At 41.8% G+C, this 20,901-nt stretch overlaps 1 protein-coding gene across 5 annotated transcripts in view; it reads left to right on the top strand.

The window, feature by feature from the left end:
* ubxn4 (UBX domain protein 4) overlaps positions 1–20,901 on the top strand; it is a 71,581-nt gene that overhangs the window by 23,245 nt on the left and 27,435 nt on the right. For all 5 annotated transcript variants that reach the window (XM_068035045.1, XM_068035043.1, XM_068035042.1 and 2 more), the window contains 5 exons: positions 944–1,108; positions 5,434–5,549; positions 12,207–12,309; positions 13,475–13,606; positions 18,930–19,144. In XM_068035045.1, the coding sequence (XP_067891146.1) occupies positions 944–1,108; positions 5,434–5,549; positions 12,207–12,309; positions 13,475–13,606; positions 18,930–19,144 (731 nt within the window). The remainder of the gene's footprint in view (positions 1–943; positions 1,109–5,433; positions 5,550–12,206; positions 12,310–13,474; positions 13,607–18,929; positions 19,145–20,901) is intronic.

Here is a 20,901-nt window from a genome sequence, read left to right as displayed (position 1 = left end):
AGCAGAGTAGCTTGAAATAAGACAGTTTCACCCAGATAATTTAGAAAAGCATAGTTAAGTTATTTTACAGTCACAATAGAATTGTTTTTATAACAATTTGAGTCAGTTCTAAAAGATAGGAATATCTCTTGTAATTCTGTCATCGCAAATTTACCACCACTAGGGCCTGCTGTAGCCAACTTAGTGTTTTGCTTCCCTATGCTAATATGGATTTGAATATTTCTGTATTTATTAATCTCCTGTGACATTGCTGATGGTATTCCCAAGGTTTATGCTCTTTTTTTTATGTTCTGTAATGCACAGTATATTATCAGGACTACTTATTTGTGGGGATTAAACAACTGAAATTGTGTTTCTTGTTGGAAAGTATAGTAAGTTAGTGGCAGTTGCACTTTGAAATTAATGATGACGCCTACCTTTTTGTGGAAATTGTAAATTGGTAGTATTGATTATTGTATGTTTGTTTACCTATGTACTTGGTTTTACCTTTTTTTAAATTAAGTCTAGAATCTAAAGGAAGATGGTAGGTAAGATATTCCAGGTGGCAGCTAGGTAAGTGATGTGTATAACAACTAGTAGGCTGGAGGAAAGAAGGATCAGATGTTCCTAGAATAAGGGAAGTGGGGTATGATGGGCAAATACTGGAGAAAAAGAGAGAGAGAAAGATGAGCTATATTCTTGGGGATTGTCTACAGTTCACTGCCTTCTGTGCTGACTTCACGCACAACAGTCGAAATACCCTGTGTTTTGTGGACTTTAAAAAAAAAAATTACACAGCAATGGTTATGGAGGAGCCCATCACCTGGCTGCGCTTCCAGCTGAGGCAGACTTCACCAACTCTATTTGCCCCATAGAGGACAAAGGATAAAATACACTAAATTTAAATTATTGAATGCATCTGTCCTTAATTTATAAGTGTTTCAAAAATTTAACTTTTTTTCAGAATGAAATTAAAGTTGAAATTGAACGTAGGAAACTTGGCAAGGAAATGGTGGACTTCAAGAGAAAACAAGAGGAGGACAGGACAAAAAGAATGCTTGAGGAAAGAAGTCGAGATAAAGAAGAAGAACGTTTAGCACGAGAAAGAATAAGACAGCAGATTGCATTGGTTTGTGCTCTGAGATTAAAAATCTTGTTCAGTTTCTTAACATAGTTCTGAAATTTCAACCTGTGTAAAATCCAAACATAATTGTTTAGGAGAGCAGGATCAGTTTTAGTCTGTCAAAAGGTTAGCTCAATTACATCTAAAATCTTCTCATTCATTTAAGAAGATGAGGTGGTCTAATTAGTGGATGCATCTTTGGACAACATTATGCCAGTGCCGTTACCAACTTATCAGAAGGTGCATTTAACTGAAGTAAGAAGGGACTGTTCCAGCTTTCCTCTTTTTCCTAGATGATTTTATCAGTGATGGAGACATTTGGCAGTTGAAACCAGAATTCAAACTTGGAGAGTCCTGTGTTTAAAAACTGCCAGGTCTGCACCAAGCGTACCTTTTGTGTTTTATCAATTAACTTTTGAATTAGTCATATAAATATTGTAAGAACATGCATTTTTAAGCACCAGACTAATGAGCCCATCCCTCAAAACTGCCTTCTCAGCGTACTTCTGAATCCCTTTTTTTTTTAGATTAGAACATTACAGCGCAGTACAGGCCCTTCGGCCCTCGATGTTGCGCCGACCTGTGACACCATCTGACCTACACTATTCCATTTTCATCCATATGTCTATCCAATGACCACTTAAATGCCCTTAAAGTTGGCGAGTCTACTACTGTTGCAGGCAGGGCGTTCCACGCCCCTACTACTCTCTGTGTAAAGAAACTACCTCTAACATCTGTCCTATATCTATCACCCCTCAACTTAAAGCTATGTCCCCTCGTGTTTGCCATCACCATCCGAGGAAAAAGACTCTCACTATCCACCCTATCTAACCCTCTGATTATCTTATATGTCTCTATTAAGTCACCTTTCCTCCTCCTTCTCTCCAACGAAAACAACCTCAAGTCCCTCAGCCTTTCCTCGTAAAACCTTCCCTCCATACCAGGCAACATCCTAGTAAATCTCCTCTGTACCCTTTCCAAAGCTTCCACATCCTTCCTATAATGCGGTGACCAGAACTGCACGCAATACTCCAGGTGCGGCCTCACCAGAGTTTTGTACAGCTGCAGCATGACCTCGTGGCTCCGAAACTCGATCCCCCTACTAATAAAAGCTAACACACCATATGCCTTCTTAACAGCCCTATTAACCTGGTTAGCAACTTTCAGGGATTTATGTACCTGGACACCAAGATCTCTCTGTTCATCTACACTACCAAGAATCTTCCCATTAGCCCAGTACTCTGCATTCCTGTTACTCCTTCCAAAGTGAATCACCTCACACTTTTCCGCATTAAACTCCATTTGCCATCTCTCAGCCCAGCACTGCAGCCTATCCATGTCCCTCTGTACCCTACAACATCCTTCGGCACTATCCACAACTCCACCGACCTTCATGTCATCCGCAAATTTACTAACCCACCCTTCTACACCCTCTTCCAGGTCATTTTTAAAAATGACAAACAGCAGTGGCCCCAAAACAGATCCTTGTGGTACACCACTAGTAACTAAACTCCAGGATGAACATTTGCCATCAACCACCACCCTCTGTCTTCTTTCAGCTAGCCAATTTCTGATCCAAAGCTCTAAATCACCTTCAACCCCATACTTCCGTATTTTCTGCAATATCCTACCTTGGGGAACCTTATCAAACGCCTTACTGAAATCCATATACACCACATCCACTGCTTTACCCTCATCCACCTGTTTGGTCACCTTCTCGAAAAACTCAATAAGGTTGGTAAGGCACGACCTACCCTTCACAAAACCGTGCTGACTATCGCTAATGAACTTATTGTTTTCAAGATGATTATAAATCCTGTCTCTTATAACCTTTTCCAACATTTTACCCACAACCGAAGGAAGGCTCACAGGTCTATAATTACCAGGGCTGTCTCTACTCCCCTTCTTGAACAAGGGGACAACATTTGCTATCCTCCAGTCTTCCGGCACTATTCCTGTCGACAATGACGACATAAAGATCAAGGACAAAGGCTCTGCAATCTCCTCCCTGGCTTCCCAGAGAATCCTAGGATAAATCCCATCTGGCCCAGGGGATTTATCTATTTTCACACTTTCCAAAATTGCTAACACCTCCTCCTTGTGAACCTCAATCCCATCTAGCCTAGTAGTCTGAATCTCAGTATTCTCCTCGACAACATTTTCTTTCTCTACTGTAAATACTGACGAAAAATATTCATTTAACGCTTCCCCTATCTCCTCTGATTCCACACACAACTTCCCACTACTATCCTTGATTGGCCCTAATCTAACTCTAGTCATTCTTTTATTCCTGATGTACCTATAGAAAGCCTTAGGGTTTTCCTTGATCCTATCCGCCAATGACTTCTCGTGTCCTCTCCTTGCTCTTCTTAGCTCTCCCTTTAGATCCTTCCTGGCTAGCTTGTAACTCTCAAGCGTCCTAACTGCCTTCACGTCTCATCCTAACATAAGCCGCCTCCTTCCTCTTGACAAGCGCTTCAACTTCTTTAGTAAACCACGGCTCCCTCGCTTGACAACTTCCTCCCTGCCTGACAGGTACATACTTATCAAGGACACGCAGTAGCTGCTCCTTGAATAAGCTCCACATTTCGATTGTGCCCATCCCCTGCAGTTTCCTTCCCCATCCTACGCATCCTAAATCTTGCCTAATCGCATCATAATTTCCTTTCCCCCAGCTATAATTCTTGCCCTGCAGTATATACCTGTCCCTGCCCATCGCTAAGGTAAACCTAACCGAATTGTGATCACTATCGCCAAAGTGCTCACCTACATCTAAATCTAACACCTGGCCGGGTTCATTACCCAGTACCAAATCCAATGTGGCATCGCCCCTGGTTGGCCTGTCTACATACTGTGTCAGAAAACCCTCCACACACTGGACAAAAACTGACCCATCTAAAGTACTCGAACTATAGTATTTCCAGTCAATATTTGGAAAGTTAAAGTCCCCCATAACAACTACCATGTTACTCTCGCTCCTGTCGAGAATCATCTTCGCTATCCTTTCCTCTACATCTCTGGAACTATTTGGAGGTCTATAGAAAACTCCCAACAGGGTGACCTCTCCTCTCCTGTTTCTAACCTCGGCCCATACTACCTCAGTAGACGAGTCCTCAAACGTCCTTTCTGCCGCTGTAATACTCTCCTTGATTAACAATGCCACACCCCCCCCCCCCCCCCTCTTTTACTATCTTCTCTGTTCTTACTGAAACATCTAAATCCCGGAACCTGCAACATCCATTCCTGACCCTGCTCTACCCATGTCTCCGAAATGGCCACAACATCGAGATCCCAGGTACCAACCCATGCTGCAAGCTCACCCACCTTATTCCGGATGCTCCTGGCGTTGAAGTAGACACACCTTAAACCAAGTTCTTGCTTGCCAGTGCCCTCTTGCGTCCTTGTAACCTTATTCCTGACCTCACTACTCTCAACATCCTGTACACTGGAACTGCAATTTAGGTTCCCATTCCCCTGCTGAATTAGTTTAAACCCCCCCCAAAGAGCACTAGCAAATCTCCCCCCCCCCCCCCCCCCCCTCAGGATATTGGTACCCCTCTGGTTCAGGTGAAGACCATCCTGTTTGTAGAGGTCCCACCTACCCCAGAAAGAGCCCCAATTATCCAGGAAACCAAAACCCTCCCTCCTACACCATCCCTGCAGCCACGTGTTCAACTCCTCTCTCTCCCTATTCCTCGCTTCGCTATCACGTGGCACGGGCAACAACCCAGAGATAACAACTCTGTTTGTTCTCGCTCTAAGCTTCCACCCTAGCTCCCTGAATTTCTGCCTTAAATCCCCATCTCTCTTCCTACCTATGTCGTTGGTGCCTATGTGGACCATGACTTGGGGCTGCTCCCCCTCCCCCTTAAGGATCCCAAAAACACGATCCGAGACATCATGAACCCTGGCACCTGGAAGGCAACACACCAACTGTGAGTCTCTCTCGTTCCCACAGAACCTCCTATCTGTTCCCCTAACTGTGGAGTCCCCAATGACTAATGCACTGCTCCTCTTGTCCAGAAACATACCCAGGTTCCTTTTGAAACTACAAGTTTTTCCTCAAACATGCCAAAACTAGATTCAGCAGATTTTTTTTTAAATGTGTTTTTTCAATCTTAGTTTATATGGAGTTGTTTCCCTAATGTTGACTGGCATCAGATGTTGGAATGTTTTGGATGTCCTTTTGTTAAATTAAGTTGTTTAATTTTAAATTCTTTGACATAAAGAAGCACAAAATCATGTGTGCTGTATTATGATTTATACGAACATAGATGAATCAGTGAAATGAATAGCAACATGCAAAAATAATTGGGAATTTTCCTTATTAGGACCGTGCAGAGAGAGCTGCACGATATGCAAAGACAAAGGAAGAAGCTGAAGCAGCAAAAAGAGCATTTGAGCTGGAAAGGCAGGCCAATGAAGCTAGAAAAAAAATTGAAAAAAGGTATAACATTTGACAAAACATTTACAAATATTTACATTTAATATCTTTTTTTTTAGTTTCTGATTTCAGTCTTTATGCAAGAGATTGCGCCATAAAGTTTTGGTTACCAAACTTATATTCCAACTTCTAAAATGCTTTAAAATCCTTTTAAATAATTGTTTTCTCATTTGTTTTATGTACTTTTATAATAGGATACTTACTGTGTTGTCCACTGGGGAAAATCACCTGAGGTGCTTCCTTTAAGAAGTTCACTTCTTTAGTGATTAGGTGACTTTTTAAAATCTCCTTTACTCCCCACCACCCACCCCATTTTACAACTGCAATCCCACTCGAGGCAGGGTTTTCCGTTATGGGCCAGGGCCCCGACGTCGGGGTCAAATCCGGTTCCAGACCCAGAACTGTGTTAGGAACAGTCACCCGACATCAATTTTGGCCTGATTGACCAATTAAATGGTCAGAGTGCATTTGCTGTCAAATTAAGAACAGCCAGCAGACACCGAAGGAGCTTCAGCCTGCTGTTGCAGATAAGGAGGAGGAAGACAAGCGTCCTCTTGGCACTTTTAGAATATTTGAAATAAAAGATGACCACAGCTGCCGCATTACCATTGTGGCGGGGGACCTTGCAGCCGCAGCAGTAGCCAGGTTGGCGGGGAGGACCTCAATCATTCTGGAATGCAGCCATTCCCCTCCCACCCTCGTCTGCTGCTGGGAGGCTGCCTCCAGGTATCCGCCGTGCTCCCAACGTGGAGACCCACAGACCATCTGGAAAATTTCATTCAACCTCTGATCATTCGTCTTAATCAGTCTCTTGATTAACAAGCTGTCCATCGTTTAGCCGGGTAGCCATTCCGCACCTGATCTGGCCTTCTTGAAATGGCTTGGGGGCGAGATGGTGCCGGCATGCCAGCCACAGTGCAAAATTACATGCTTGCCCGCCTCAGTTCCTGCCCCTGTCGACCTCCAATAATTCTGCCTGAGGCTCACTTTCAGTTCTTTGTCACTGACAAAGTAGCATAATGTAGCAAGAATACAGAAAATTTGAAGAATCAGTACCAAGGAACCTGTAAGTTTCGTCAGGCCAGAAGAAAAGAATAAATAGGTTGAGAGGGAGGTTAAACTTCAGTGGCAGAATTTATCCATAAGTAATCTCATTCTTTCTCGTCTATTCAACATACATATACTGTTAAAACATACTAAATTAGGAAAGACACAAAACTTTAGATGAATTACAGATTTTGGTGCCTACATTGTGACCTTACAACAGCAAGTCAAAACAATAATATGCTCAGTAAAAGTATGCATATTATCATACTTGGAGAGGGAGTGGTGGAAAAGGGAGACTTTTTTGTTAGGAATGTTAAACCTGGAACCCAAAGAGATAAAATTTAGTTCCTAATTAGAAGTCAATTCCAACAGTCTTTTCTAAGGCATTCAGGAAGTGAACATTACTTGGTTCAAATAGCATCAGAATTTCTGGGAAATTGAAAACAGCTCAGTACATAAAGAGGTATCCCACTGTCAATATTAAGAGTTAAACGATTGCTATCGTGAAGTGCTACAGAGCACACTTTGTAGCATTTGATAACGCATGAAATGGAACATGTTGAGGTAAGGGCGGCGCAGTGGTTAGCACCGCAGCCTCACAGCTCCAGCGACCCGGGTTCAATTCTGTGTACTGCCTGTGTGGAGTTTGCAAGTTCTCCCTGTGGCTGCGTGGGTTTTCGCCGGGTACTCCGGTTTCCTCCCACCACCAAAAAGACTTGCAGGTTGATAGGTAAATTGGCCATTATAAATTGCCCCTAGTATAGGTAGGTGGTAGGGAAATATAGGGACAGGTGGAGATGTGGTAGGAATATGGGATTAGTGTAGGATTAATATAAATGGGTGGTTGATGGCCGGCACAGACTCGGTGGGCCGAAGGGCCTGTTTCAGTGCTGTATCTCTAAATAAAATAAAAAATAAATAAATAAATATTTTTGGAAAGTCAGTTCATCAGTTTACCCAGTCAGGACATGATTGTATCCACTTAAAACCTGATATTTCTTATCAGAGCATTAGACAAGTATCAATGGCATCAGGTGATAAGAATCAGAGAGAAAAATAAATAGTCTTAAAGTTACCTTATCAAAGGTTAAAAATCCTGCTAAAAAATGCAAATGTAGTGGAAGATTATACAAGGCTAGTAGAAGAGATTCATGAGAATTGTGAAATCTGTTAAAAAAAAAAGTATCAAAGGACGCCAGCATGCCCTATTGTAAGCCTTCTATTGGCGCGTGACTTTAAAAAGATAGTTGCCATGGGTCTAAAGTTATGCGACAAAAGCAGAAATATTCTTCTCCTACATTTTATAGACCTGGTGACAAGATTTAGTCTTTCCGCGATAATACTTAGTAAGGACAAAAGGGTTATAGTAAGCAAAATCATGGAGAAATGGATAGGGACTGGACTTGGGACACTACAGAAGTTTCTGGCTGATAATGGAGGAAAATTTGCCCATGATCCGTTCGGAGATGTGTGAAAACATGAACATTATGGTCATGAATAATGCAGCCGAAAGTCCTTTGAGCAATGGACTTTGTGATCTTCTGTGATCAGGAAATTCTGCATAAAATTTTATCTGTCAACCGGACTGCAAGTTGACAACTTCCCTGGCATGGGTGCTTCATGCAAAGAATTCACTTCAGATGGTTGGAGGATATAGTTCCTATTAAGTCTGAGTCAGATCCCAAATTGCCTTCTGGTCTGCAATTGTCTTCCTGCTCTAGAAGTTATGACAGTTCAGTTTTTTTCTGTATATTTGAATGCTTTACATGCAGAGAGTTAGGTTTTCATCAAGATTGAGATCTCAGAAAATTCGGAGAGCACTGAGGCATCATATAAGACCATCTGAGGCAGAGTTCAATTCAGGGGGATTTAGTATACTATGAAAAAGAGAGTCATAAGGAATGAAAAGGTTCTGGTAAGCTCTTTTGGCCACACATTCATGGGAATGTTGATCAATTGACATTAAAGCCATATTTCTGCAGGGTGATACTTTTCAGAGAGAAGTCTTTCCTAAACCGACCAAAGAGGCAGCAGATGCAGCAGGAAAGCTATGGTAACTAAATAAATGCGTCTACGGCCTGAATGATGCTTCCAGGGTATGGTATTTTTCGATGAGATCTGTTTTGCAGAAAATAGGTTATGTTCAACTAAAAGCAGATTCCCACAATGTTTTATTGGTATCATACAGGAAAACTTTCAATCTTCATGATGCATGGTGATGATTTTTTATGGTGGAACTGCAGAATGAGAAATGAGTTATTGATAAGATCAGAGTAGAATTTAAAATTGGGTCAGACTTGTTGGGCCTTGAAATATACATTTTAAATATTAAGCACAGTAGGTCAGGAATAACTTTAAAACACCAATCCTATTTAGAGAGTGCTAATCCCATCTCAGTTGATGTATCTGAAGAGGAGACGGCAATTGTTAATTGGTCAGCTGAATTGGTACTAGTTTTGATGTGTTGGAATTAAGTACAACGATGAAACACTCTAAAGTAGAGAATGTTTTAAGGGGAAATAAAACATAAAATTAAATCTGGAGAACTGAGAAGTTCTCATCCTTAGGTGACCCAAATAACATGAAGCTAGTCATTTTTAGGATGCTTCACATGCTAACCATCTTGACGGGTATTCTAGTGCAGCTGGTTTCATATTTCTGGATGCGAAATGGGAAACGTCCTTTAGCTTGGGAAGTCAAGAAAATAATGATTGTTAAAAGTATTCTGGCTGCAAAAACTGGCTCTTATGGAATAAGTGGATATGGGATTCTCTTTATCAAAAATTTAAGTGGGATTCTGTACGACGGGCATGCTGGAGTTAGGATACCCATTGAATAAGAACATAAGAAAGTAAATAACAAATAATGACCCGAAACACTCTGCCTACTAGGGTGGTGGAGGCAGAGAGAATGTATGACTTCAAGCGGAAATTGGAAGGCCACTTGAAGGAAGAAAACTTGCAGGGCTACAGGGATCGAGCGGGGGAGTGGGACTGACTAGATTGCTCTGTGGAGAGTCCACATGGACTCGGTGGGCTGAATAGCTGCCTTCTGTGCTATTCTGTGCTGTATATGACTCTAGGAGTAGACCATGTGGTCCCTCAAGTCTGCCCCTCCATTCAGTACGATGATGGCTGATGATCTGCCTCTACTCCCCTTTTCCGCCCCTCCCCTATCCCTTAATTTTGTGAAACCAAAAATCTGTCTATCTCGTCCTTAAATATATTCAACAATGGAGCATCCACAACCCTTTGGGGTAGAGAATGCCAAAGATTCAAAACCCTTTGGGTGAAGAAGTTTCTCCTCATCTCAGTCCTAAATGATTGGCTCATTATCCTGAGACTGTGTCCTGGTGTTCTAGATTCCCCAGCCAGAGGAAACAACCCCTGTCAAGCCCTTCAAAATCTTGTATGTTTCAATGAGCTCATCTCTCATTCTTTTAAGCTCTAGAAAGTATAGGCACAGTTTATTCAGCCTCTCCTCCCAGGAACCAATCTAGTGAACCTTCGCTGTACTGTCTCCAGGGCAAGTATATCTTTCTAAAGTTACAAAGAGTATCCAGGTGTCGTCTCACCAAATCCCTGTACAGTTGTAGCAAGACTTTCTTATTCTTGTATTCCAATACCCTTGCAACAAAGGCCAATATGTCAGTGGCCTTCCTGATTACTGGCCATACCTGCATGGGGCGGCGCAGTGGTTAGCACCGCAGCCTCACAGCTCCAGGGACCCGGGTTCGATTCTGGGTACTGCCTGTGCGGAGTTTGCAAGTTCTCCCTGTGTCTGCGTGGGTTTCCTCCGTGTGCTCCGGTTTCCTCCCACATGCCAAAGACTTGCAGGTTGATAGGTTAATTGGCCGTTATAAATTGCCCCTAGTGTAGGTAGTTGGTAGGGAAATATATAGGGACAGGTGGGGATGTGGTAGGAATATGTGATTAGTGTAGAATTAGTATAAATGGGTGGGTGATGGTCGGCACAGACTCGGTGGGCCAAAGGGCCTGTTTCAGTGCTGTATCTCTAATCTAAAACTAAACTAACTTTGTGTTCCTTGTACGAGCACATCCAAGTCACTCTGAATATTGACATTTAGAAGTTTCCCGTCTTTTAAAAAATATTTCATTTTTTTATTTGTACTGCTAAAATGAATGACCTCACACTTCTCCACATTACACTCCACCTGCCACCTTGTTGCCCACTCACTTAACCTGTCTGTATCCCTTTGCAGCTTTTTTGTGTTCTCCTCGTAGTTTGCATTCCCACCTAGCTTTGTATCGTCAGCCGACTCTGTCATTAATGTAGATTGTAAATAGCTGAGTCCCCAGCCTGCCAACTTGAAAACCTTTATCTCTGCTCTTTGCTTCATGTCCTTTTACGAATCCTCTTTCCATGCTAATATATTGCCCCCAACTCTGAGCCCTAATCTTGTGTATTAACCTTTTGTGTGGCATCTTATCAAATACCTTTTGGAAATCCAAGTATAATACATCTACTGGTTCCCCTTTACCTCCCCATTAGTTATATCTTCAGAAACCTCAAATAAATTTGTCAAACATGATTTCCCTTTCATAAAACCATGTTGACTTTGTCAGATCATACTGTGATTAAGTGCCTTAAGACTTCCTTAATAGATCCCAGCATTTTCCTGACGACTGATGTCAGGCTAACTGGCCTGTAGTTCCCTGGTTTCTCTTTCCCTCCTTTCTTGAATAGCGGTCTTACATTTGTTAACTTCCAATCCACTCGGACCATTCCAGAATCTAGGGAATTTTGGGAAATCAAAACCATCTCTTTTAGAACCTTAGAATGTAGGCCATCAGGTCCTGGGGATTTGTGGGTCTTTAGTCCCTTGGCTTTCTTCAGCGATTTTTCTCTGCTGATATTAATTACATTAAGTTCATCACTCTTATTAGCCCCTTGGTTACCCCTATTTCTGGTATGTAATTTGTTTTTAGATGTGTAGATAATCGTTCCTTAAGAGAGAGTGTGCATTCTACGAAAAGTGAGCGTGAAAAAAGGATTCACTTTGCTGGCTTGAAACAAATGCTGGAGAGAAAGGAAATCTCTAAAATTAGATGGGTGGTTGCAAGACATTAACTGTCAGATTGTTTCACTAAAGAAAAGTGTATACACAAAGAAATTGTTAGGTGTCTTAGAGGAAGGGGTGTCTCTCAATGTAATCCTTTGTATAGAATATGGAAGTCTGATATAATTTTGTTTGTACATGTTAAGTATAATTTTTATTTAAAGATAGAGAAGGGAAACTGTTAGTTGTGTTTAATTGGATACAGGTGGTTGGCATTAATTAGGGATTCACTTAGACTCCTGTAAAAAGCAACAGACTAGAACTGAGGTTTGGATTTAGGAGGTGCATGCTTGTAATGTGCATCTCTGTGAATAAATACTTTATAAAAAAAAAAGTGTGTAAAGATAGACTCCTGTTTTCATCCTTCACTGGTCTTGCTGGAGAGTAACACTCGGCTTCCATTGGTCCCTTTTGTAAAATATAGAGAGCCCAATCAGATATGCCACTCGTGAGATCTTTGCATTTTTAACGCAATGCAGTTGAACTGCTGTACTTGCTACAAGCTGTTTAAAATGTTGTCTTTTGTTTTGTAGTAAAATGTGCCGAATCCAGTTTAGACTCCCTGATGGATCTTCCTTTACAAACCAATTCTCAGCAGATGCCTGTTTAGCAGAAGCAAGGGATTTTGCAGAATCGGTAAAAAAAAAAAATCATTTGATAAAATAGACTTTTCATCGTTTGAACGGTATGGATCCTCATTTGAAGTTGTGCCCATGTTTTTTTTAAGTTTTCTTATCGCACTGGACCTTCCGTCACCGGCATCCTGCTGACTGACAGGGTCGGGAAATTTAATTATTTCCAAGCTATTACCATTATTTTTAGTTCCCAGGCACTTTGGGAGAATTTTGTGCTTTGTTTTGAATATGTTTTTCCTGGATCCGAAGAAGTAAAGTTCAATTTCTGATTGGTTAGAAGTTGGTTCCAATGGCAGGTTTTCATTAAGCCAACCATGAATTATCAGATCAAAACATTGATGAATTTTGGCTGATATTTTTCTTTTTTAAGAGTTAGTTGTTGAGCAACCCATTAGGAACCTTAATTCATTACAGGTGCAGCAGACAAGCTCAAGTGTTTCCATCTGTGAAGCAAGTACTTAAAGTACTATTCTAATGCCTTTATTTTAAAACATTGCTGCTTGTGTCCTAACTCGCACCAAATCCTGTTCACCCATTGCCCTTGTGTTTGTTGCCCTACACTGGCACCCAGTTGAGCAATGCGTTGATTTTAAAATTCTCATCCTTGTTTTTAATTCCCTCCATGGCCTTGCCCCTCCCAAGCTCTGTAATCTCTTCCAGCCCCACAGCCCTCTGAGATATCTGCACTCCTCTGGTTGTGGCCTCTTTAGCATCCCTGATTTTAATCACTCCACCATTGGTTGACTGTGTGTTCAGCTCCCTTGCCCCCGATTTCTGGAATTCCTTCCCTAAACCTCTGCACCCCTCTATCTCGCTTTCCTTCTTTAAGACACACCTTAAAACTTACCCTTTTCAACCAGCTTTTGGTCAGCTGCCCTAATATCTCCTTATGCGGCTCACTGTCATATTTTGTTTTATAATGCCCCTGTGTAGTTTCTTGGAATGTTTTATTACATTAAAGGCATTATATAAATACAAGTTGTTGTTGCAGTGTATTTGTTTATTACTTTATAATATATACTGGACTTAGAAAGGAAAACACTTGTGTTTTTGTTTGGCTGTTCTGTTTTTAATCACCTGACTGGTGTATTATTTACCTAGCTTTTACACTACTGGATCATTTTATGCAAAATTCTTCATATCTGATTTAAATTATTTTTTTGCAGCGAGTTGGTGGTATATATGGACGCTTTGAATTGGCAATAACTTTTCCAAGGAAGCAATTTGCAAAGGAGGATTACAACAAAACACTGACTGAGCTGGAGTTGGTACCAAGTGCCTCAATCATCCTAGTCCCAGTACGTTTTTGAAAACCCTTTTCCCCACCCCCAATTCTTTCTTTCTCCCTCCCCAATTCTTTCTTTCTCCCTCCCCATGCTATGGGAAGCAGATAGTATTTCTACACCTTGAATGGAGTACATTAAAGTCAACATTGAAAGGAATATAAATACTAAGCAAAAACGTAGGACAGAAATTAAAATCTAATTGGTTTGGAACTGTGTAGGAAACATAGGAGTTCCCTTGCAGCCATCACCAGAACAAATGCACTTTTTACTGTAAAAATAACTAATTCATGTGCTCCGAATAGCCCATTAAATAAAACTTTTTCTCAAAAAATAAGTAAAATTAATCTCTAACTATAACAGAGGATAAACACATTTTCATGAAAAGACCTGAAACTTACTTTTAAAAAAAATTTAGTATTTTTGAATTTCAAAAGAAGCAGCATTTTAACACCTTTGCAGCTAATGCCTGAGCATGAATCATATATCAAACTGCTTTGATCTCTTTTCGAATGAAAGCAACCATCAAAGTAAATAAAAATTGCTAATCCATTTTTAGAAAAAAAAGTATATTTTAGTACCTAATTCTACTTCATAACATTTTTAGAACAATATCAAATATCTGGTTAACATTAAAATGTATTAAATATTGAAAGATTTCATATTTGAGATTATTTATAAGCAGCATTTTCATATAATTTTGTGCTTGGTTGCCTGGTATGTTTACTAGTATGTAATGTACTAATAAATTTTCAATTTTATACATAGGTCAAATAAAGTAGCAAAGGGTAGAATAAAAACATTTCTAATATGGCATATCCTATAGTTCAGTATATGGAGGGGCATTGCCTATACAAGTAAGCCACTTCCAGTTGATATTCCTTTTCTATGTTGCTAATCCTTCTGAGAGAAATTTCAGTTTGTGTTATGAACAGAGTACAGAATTAATTAAAACTGAATTTAGAATCCAAATTGTCACTTATATGTTCGTGAATGTTGGTAAATATGATACAGTACAGGAAATGCTTCAGTAAAGAATTTGATTGTAGTCACATTTAGAAACCAAGACAAACTTATTTTGCAAATGAATAGGTGGGAATTTATAATTAAAAACAGAAAATGCTGGAAATACTTAGCAGGTCTGGCAGTATCTGTGGAGAGAGAAGCAGAGTTAACGTTCCATCAGAACTGGAAAGTTAGAGATGTAACAGATTTAAAACATGTACAAAGGCAGGGAAAGGGAGGAGGGAAGGAACAGAACAAATGGGAAGGTCCCTGATATGGTAGAAAACAGAAGAGATTAAATGACAATAAACATGATGGTGCAAAGCAAAAGTATGGTGCTACTGGGACAAAAGATATGTCTAGAGGTTGTGTAAATTGGAAAATGCAACATCGTTACCAACAACTGCCAACCAAAAACAAAAAAGGAGCAGAGCTTATGATCCGACATTGTTGAACTGATTGAGTTTAGAAGGCTGTAAAGTGCCTCATCGAAAGATTAGGTGCTGTTCCTCAAGCTGATGTTGTGCTTCATTGGAACAGTGTAGGAGGCTGAGGACACAGAAGTCAGATTGGGAGTGGATCAGAGAATTTAAATGATGGACAACTGAAAGCTCAGGATGGAAGATAGGAATCTATCTTGGAAATGGAGGGGTAGAAACTTCACTGTTGCAGTGCAGCATGTTTAGTATACTTCAATTTAGCAGTAATTTTGCTTACCACAGCACCTAGAGATGTATTAAAAGACATTTTTTTACAATCTGTATAGACAATGCTCTAACTAAAATGGACTTCGAACCCCTACAAAGCTTTGAATGATTTAGATTGATGCATTCAATAGCAATAGTAATAGGGGATTCTATAGTCGGGAACAGATAGGCGCTACTGTGGCCGTCAACGTGACTCCAGGATGGTGTGTTGCTTCCCTGGTGCCAGGGTCCGGGATGTCACTGAACGGTTGCAGGGCATCCTAAAGGGGGAGGGTGACAAGGCAGAGGTCATGGTACATGTTGGTACCAATGACATCGGTAGAAAGAGGGATGAGGTCTTGAATCAAGAATTCAGGGAGTTAGACAGCAGACGAAAAAGCAGGACCTCTTGGGTTGTAATCTCTGGATTACTCCCAGTGCCACGTGCTAGCGGGTATAGAAATAGGAGAATAGCACCAATGAATGTGTGGCTTAAGAGTTGGTGCAGGAGGGAGGTTTTTAGATTCCTGGACCACTGGGACCGTTTCTGGGGAAGGTGGGACCTGTACAAGTGGGGTGGTCTACATCTGAACCAGAGGGGGACTAACATCCTTGCTGGCGGGTTTGCTAGTGCTGTTGGGAGAAGTTTAAACTAATTTGGCAGGGGGAGGGGACGCAGACTCCTAGCAGAATAAGGGCACAGCTAAACACAGGAAAGCAAACAAGTCAGAGGGAATACAGTGGGAGTAGGACCAGGATGGATGGCCTCTAATGCCAGGAGTATTGCAGGTAAAACGGATGTTAAGGGCAAGGATTGACACGTGGAATTGTGATAAAGTAGCCATCACGGAGACATGGTTGAGGGAGGGGCAGGATTGGCAGCTCAATATCCCGGAATATAGAATCTTCAGGCGAGACAGAGGAGGGGGCATTGCAATATTAGTTAAGGAGTCAGTTACTGCAGTAAGGAGAGATGATATCTTGGAGGGGGCATCAAATGAAGCTTTATGGGTAGAGTTTAGGAATAAAAAAGGGACAGCCACATTGCTAGGTGTTTATTATAGACCCCCAGATAGTCAGCGGGAAATTGAGGAGCAAATATGTGCGCAATTCAGAGGTGTGTAAAAATAATAATAGGGTAATTATATAAGGTGATTTCAACTTTCCCAACATTAATTGGGATAGTCATCATGTTAAGGGCTGAGATGGAGTGGAGTTCTTAAAATGTATCCAGGAGAACTTTTTAGCTCAATATGTAGAGGATCCAACAAGGGAGGGTGCAGTGCTGGACCTAATTCTGGGGAATGAAGCCAGACAGGTGGTTGATGTGTTGGTGGGGGAGCATTTTGGTGATAACGACCACAACATGGTACAATTTAAGCTTGTTATAGAGAAAGAAATAGACAAGTTGCAAAAAAAGGGTTTGGATTGGAGGAGAGTGAATTTTAGTAAAATAAGGCAGGATCTGGCCAAGGTAGACTGGAAAGAGTTACTTGTCGGGAAATCTACAGAAGAGCAGTGGGGTGCATTCAAAAAGGAAATGGGGAGGGTACATGCCCAACATGTTCCCTCTGAGGTAATAGGTAGGAGCAACAAGCCCAGAGAACCATGGATGACCAGAAACATTCAGGGTACGATGAGTAGGAAAAGAGGCTTTTAGCAAATACAAGGAGAGCAAATCAACTGAAGCATTAGTGGAGTACAGAAAGTGTAGGATGGAGCTTAAGAAAGCAATTAGGAAAGCAAAGAGGGGACATGAGAAAGCTCTGGCTGGTAAAAGTAGGGAAAATCCCAAGATATATAAGTATATCAATGGGAAGAGGATAACCAGGGAAAGAGTAGGACCCATTAGGGACCAAGGGGGAAATCTGTGGGTGGAGCCAGGGGACATTGGTAGGGTGTTGAATGAATACTTCACATCTGTCTTCACCCAAGAGAATGAGGAAGTGGATATGGAACTCAGAGAGAGACTGTGAGGTTCTTGAGCAAATTGTCATAGGGAGTGACAAGGTATTGGAGGATTTGGCAGGCTTAAAAGTGGACAAATCTCCAGGTCTGGACGATTTGTGTCCCAGCATGCTGTGGGAGGCGAGGGTGGAGATTGCAGGGGCTCTGACCCTAATTTTTAATTCCTCTCTGGTCACGGGGGAGGTGCCAGAGGACTGGAGAACATCTAATGTGGTCCCACTATTTAAGAAAGGTTGTAGAGATAAGCCAGAGAACTATAGACCAGTGAGTCTCACGTCAGTGGTAGGGAAACTATTGGAGAAAATTCTGAAGGAGAGAATCTATCTCCACTTGGAGAGGCAAAATTTGATTAGGAATAGTCAGCATAGCCTTGTCAGAGGGAGGTCATGCCTAACAAATTTGATTGAATTTTTTGAGCATGTGACCAGGTGTGTAGATGAGGGTAGTGAAGTTGATGTAGTTTACATGGATTTCAGCAAAGCCTTTGACAAGGTCCCACATGGGAGACTTATTAAGAAAGCAAATGCACATGGGATACAGGGTAACTTGATAAGGTGGATTCAAAATTGATTTAGCTGTAGGAGACAGAGAGTAATGACAGACGGCTGTTTTAGTGACTGGAAGCCAGTGTCCAGTGGCGTACCACAGGGATCTGTGCTGGGTCCCCTATTGTTAGTCATCTATGTCGTTTATATAAATGACAATGTGGGGGGTGGGATCAGTAAGTTCGTGGATGACACGAAGATTGGCCGAGTGGTTAATAGTGAGGTTGAGTTTCTTGGGTTACAGGAAGATATAGACGGTATGGTCAAATGGGCAGAAAAGTGGCAGATGGAATTTAACCCTGAAAAGTGTGAGGTGATATACTTTGGAAGGAGTAATGTGACACAGAAGTATTCAATGAATGGCCTGACACTGGGAAGTTCCGAGGAACAAAGGGACTTTGGCGTGTTTGTCCATAGATCTCTGAAGGCAGAAGGGCAGGTTAATAGGGTGGTGAAAAAGGCACATGGAATACTTGCCTTTATCAATCGAGGCATAGATTACAAAAGCAGGGAGGTCATGTTGGAGTTGTATAGAACCTTGGTTAGGCCACAGCTGGAGTACTGTGTGCAATTCTGGTTGCCACATTATAGGAAGGATGTGATCGCACTGGAGGGGTGCAGAGGTGATTCACCAGGATGTTGCCTGGGATGGAACATTTAAGCTATGAAGAGACATTGGATAGGCTTGGGTTGTTTTCGCTGGAGCAGAGAAGACTGAGGGGTGACCTGATTGAGGCATATAACATTATGAGGGGCATGGACAGGGTGGATAGGGAGCAGCTGTTCCCCTTTGTTGAAGGGTCAGTTACTAGGGGACACAAGTTTAAGGTGAGGGGCAGGAGGTTTAAGGAGGTTTTGAGGAAGAACTTTTTTACCCAGAGGGTAGCGACAGTCTGGAATGCACTGCCTGGGAGGGTGGAAGAGGCGGGTTGCCTCACATCCTTTAAAAAGTACCTGGATGAGCACTTGGCACGTCATAACATTCAAGGCTATGGCAAGTGCTGGCAAATGGGATTAGGTAGACAGGTCAGGTGTCTTTAATGCATCGGTGCAGACTCGATGGGCTGAAGGGCCTCTTCTGCACTGTATTATTCTGTGATTCAGTAAACCTGTGCTTATTCTTGCCTTTGTTAGGGTGGAAGGTCTACTTCATCAATGGTACGATCCTCAGAAGGAGGATTGTGGACTTTCTTGAGCGCATTAATTTACCCAGTTATTGCCGTTTGGAGGTTTCTCAGCAATTACTTGTTCACCAGTGATCCCGTACAAAGGTCATCCAGAGGAAATACCTCTCCTTCTCAGCCAGAAAGTTCAAGAGCACAATCTTCCAATGCATCAGATACAGACAGGTACCACAGTGATATCTTTTATTTTGAAAAATATTGAATTTATCATAAGTTTGTTTTATGAAGTAGTATTGTCTCTGAAATATAGTATTGATCATAAGAATGTTGACGTTATTAAAATTATTTATTTCATGTCTGTATGGATAATATGCAACAAAATATATATGGTAGCTTTAATTGTAGCCAGGGTGAAAATAAATAACTTATTGCACCATTTGGATCCAATATACAAGAACATTTTAATGGTTCCTGCCTTAAGTCCCTCTCCCCAGTCTCTCCACTCTCACCTCCAACAACAAATGAGAGGAGCTCATGGTCGTCTTTATCACCAAGAATGAGGCCATCTGTTCAGCTGATTCTGCTGCTTCCCTCCCTTCCCCCAGCCCACAAAGCTGACCTTCCCCTAAGGTTTCACCCTGTCCCAGCTCTGAACACTCATTTCTCTGGTTTCTCTCCTATCTCCCTCAGGCCTTTTCCGATCTCAATATGTCCATGGGACCCACTACCTGTTCCCTCCAAACTGCTGACCATCTAACCTCCCTTCCTGGCCCTCATGTCAGCTGATATTGTTAACAGTTCCTTCTCCTCAGATCCTCTTCCTCCTCCCCTTCAAATCTGCCACTCACTTCCCTCCTCAAAAGTTCAACCATTGTCCCCCTGCCCTTGCAAACTACCACACCATCTTCAATCTCCAAGCTCCTTGAACGCATTCTCAAATTCATGCCCATCTTTCCCACAACTCCATGTTTAAACCCCGCAATCAGGTTTCCACCCCTGCCACAGCACTGCAATGCCCTAATCAAAGTCACAAATGATATCCTATGTGTCTGTAACTGTGGGAAATTATCCCTTCTTGTCCTTCTCAATCTTCTCGATTTTTTCAGTCTTTGACATGGTGGACCACAAAATCCTTCTCCAGCACCTTTCCTCTGTTGCCAGCTGGATGGACTGTCCTCTTCTGGTTCTATTACTAAATATCCAGTTGTAGCTAGAGAATCATTTGCAATGGCTTGTCTTCCCACTCGCATACCATTACCTCTGGAGTTATCCAAGGATGGCCCCCTCCCATTTGTCATTTACATGATGCATCTTGGCAACATCATCTGAAAATAAAATTTTCAATTCCACGTTTGTGCTAACGACGACCGTCTCTACCTCATCACTACCTCTCAGTCCTTCCACTGCTTCTGATTTGTCACACTGCTTGTCTGACATCCTGTACTGGATGAACAGAAATTTCTTCCAATAAAATATTGGGAATTCCAAAGCTTTTTGTCTTTGGTCCCTGCCATAAACTCCATTCCTTAACCACCAACTCCATCCCTTTCTCTGGAAATTTTACAAGGCTGAATCAGACTGTTAGCAACCTTGACATCCTGTTTGACCCTAAGCTAAGCTTCCAACCACATATCCTCTCCATAACCAAGACTGCTTACTTCTATCTCCATAACGTTGGCTGTATTGGCCCCTGCCTAAAAACATAACTAGGAGCAGGGGTAGGCCATACGGCCCCTTGAGCCTGCTCCGCCATTCAGTAAGATTATGGCTGATCAGATCATGGCCTCAATTCCACTTTCTTGCCTGTTCCCATAACCTTTGACTAGCCAAAGATGAAGAATGTGTCCATCTTAGTCTTAAATATACTTAATGACTCAGCATCCAGAGCTCTCCAGGGTGGAGAATTCCAAAGATTCACCACCCGGATTTACCAGAATGGTTCCAGAGATGGCAAATTTACTAGAGTGGTTCCAAACATGGAA

The sequence above is a fragment of the Heterodontus francisci genome, chromosome 7 (genome assembly GCF_036365525.1).
Source record: "Heterodontus francisci isolate sHetFra1 chromosome 7, sHetFra1.hap1, whole genome shotgun sequence".
Lineage (NCBI taxonomy): Eukaryota > Metazoa > Chordata > Chondrichthyes > Heterodontiformes > Heterodontidae > Heterodontus > Heterodontus francisci.
Note: the sequence above shows the minus strand (reverse complement) of the source record. Positions and strands in the feature narration are given on the sequence as shown.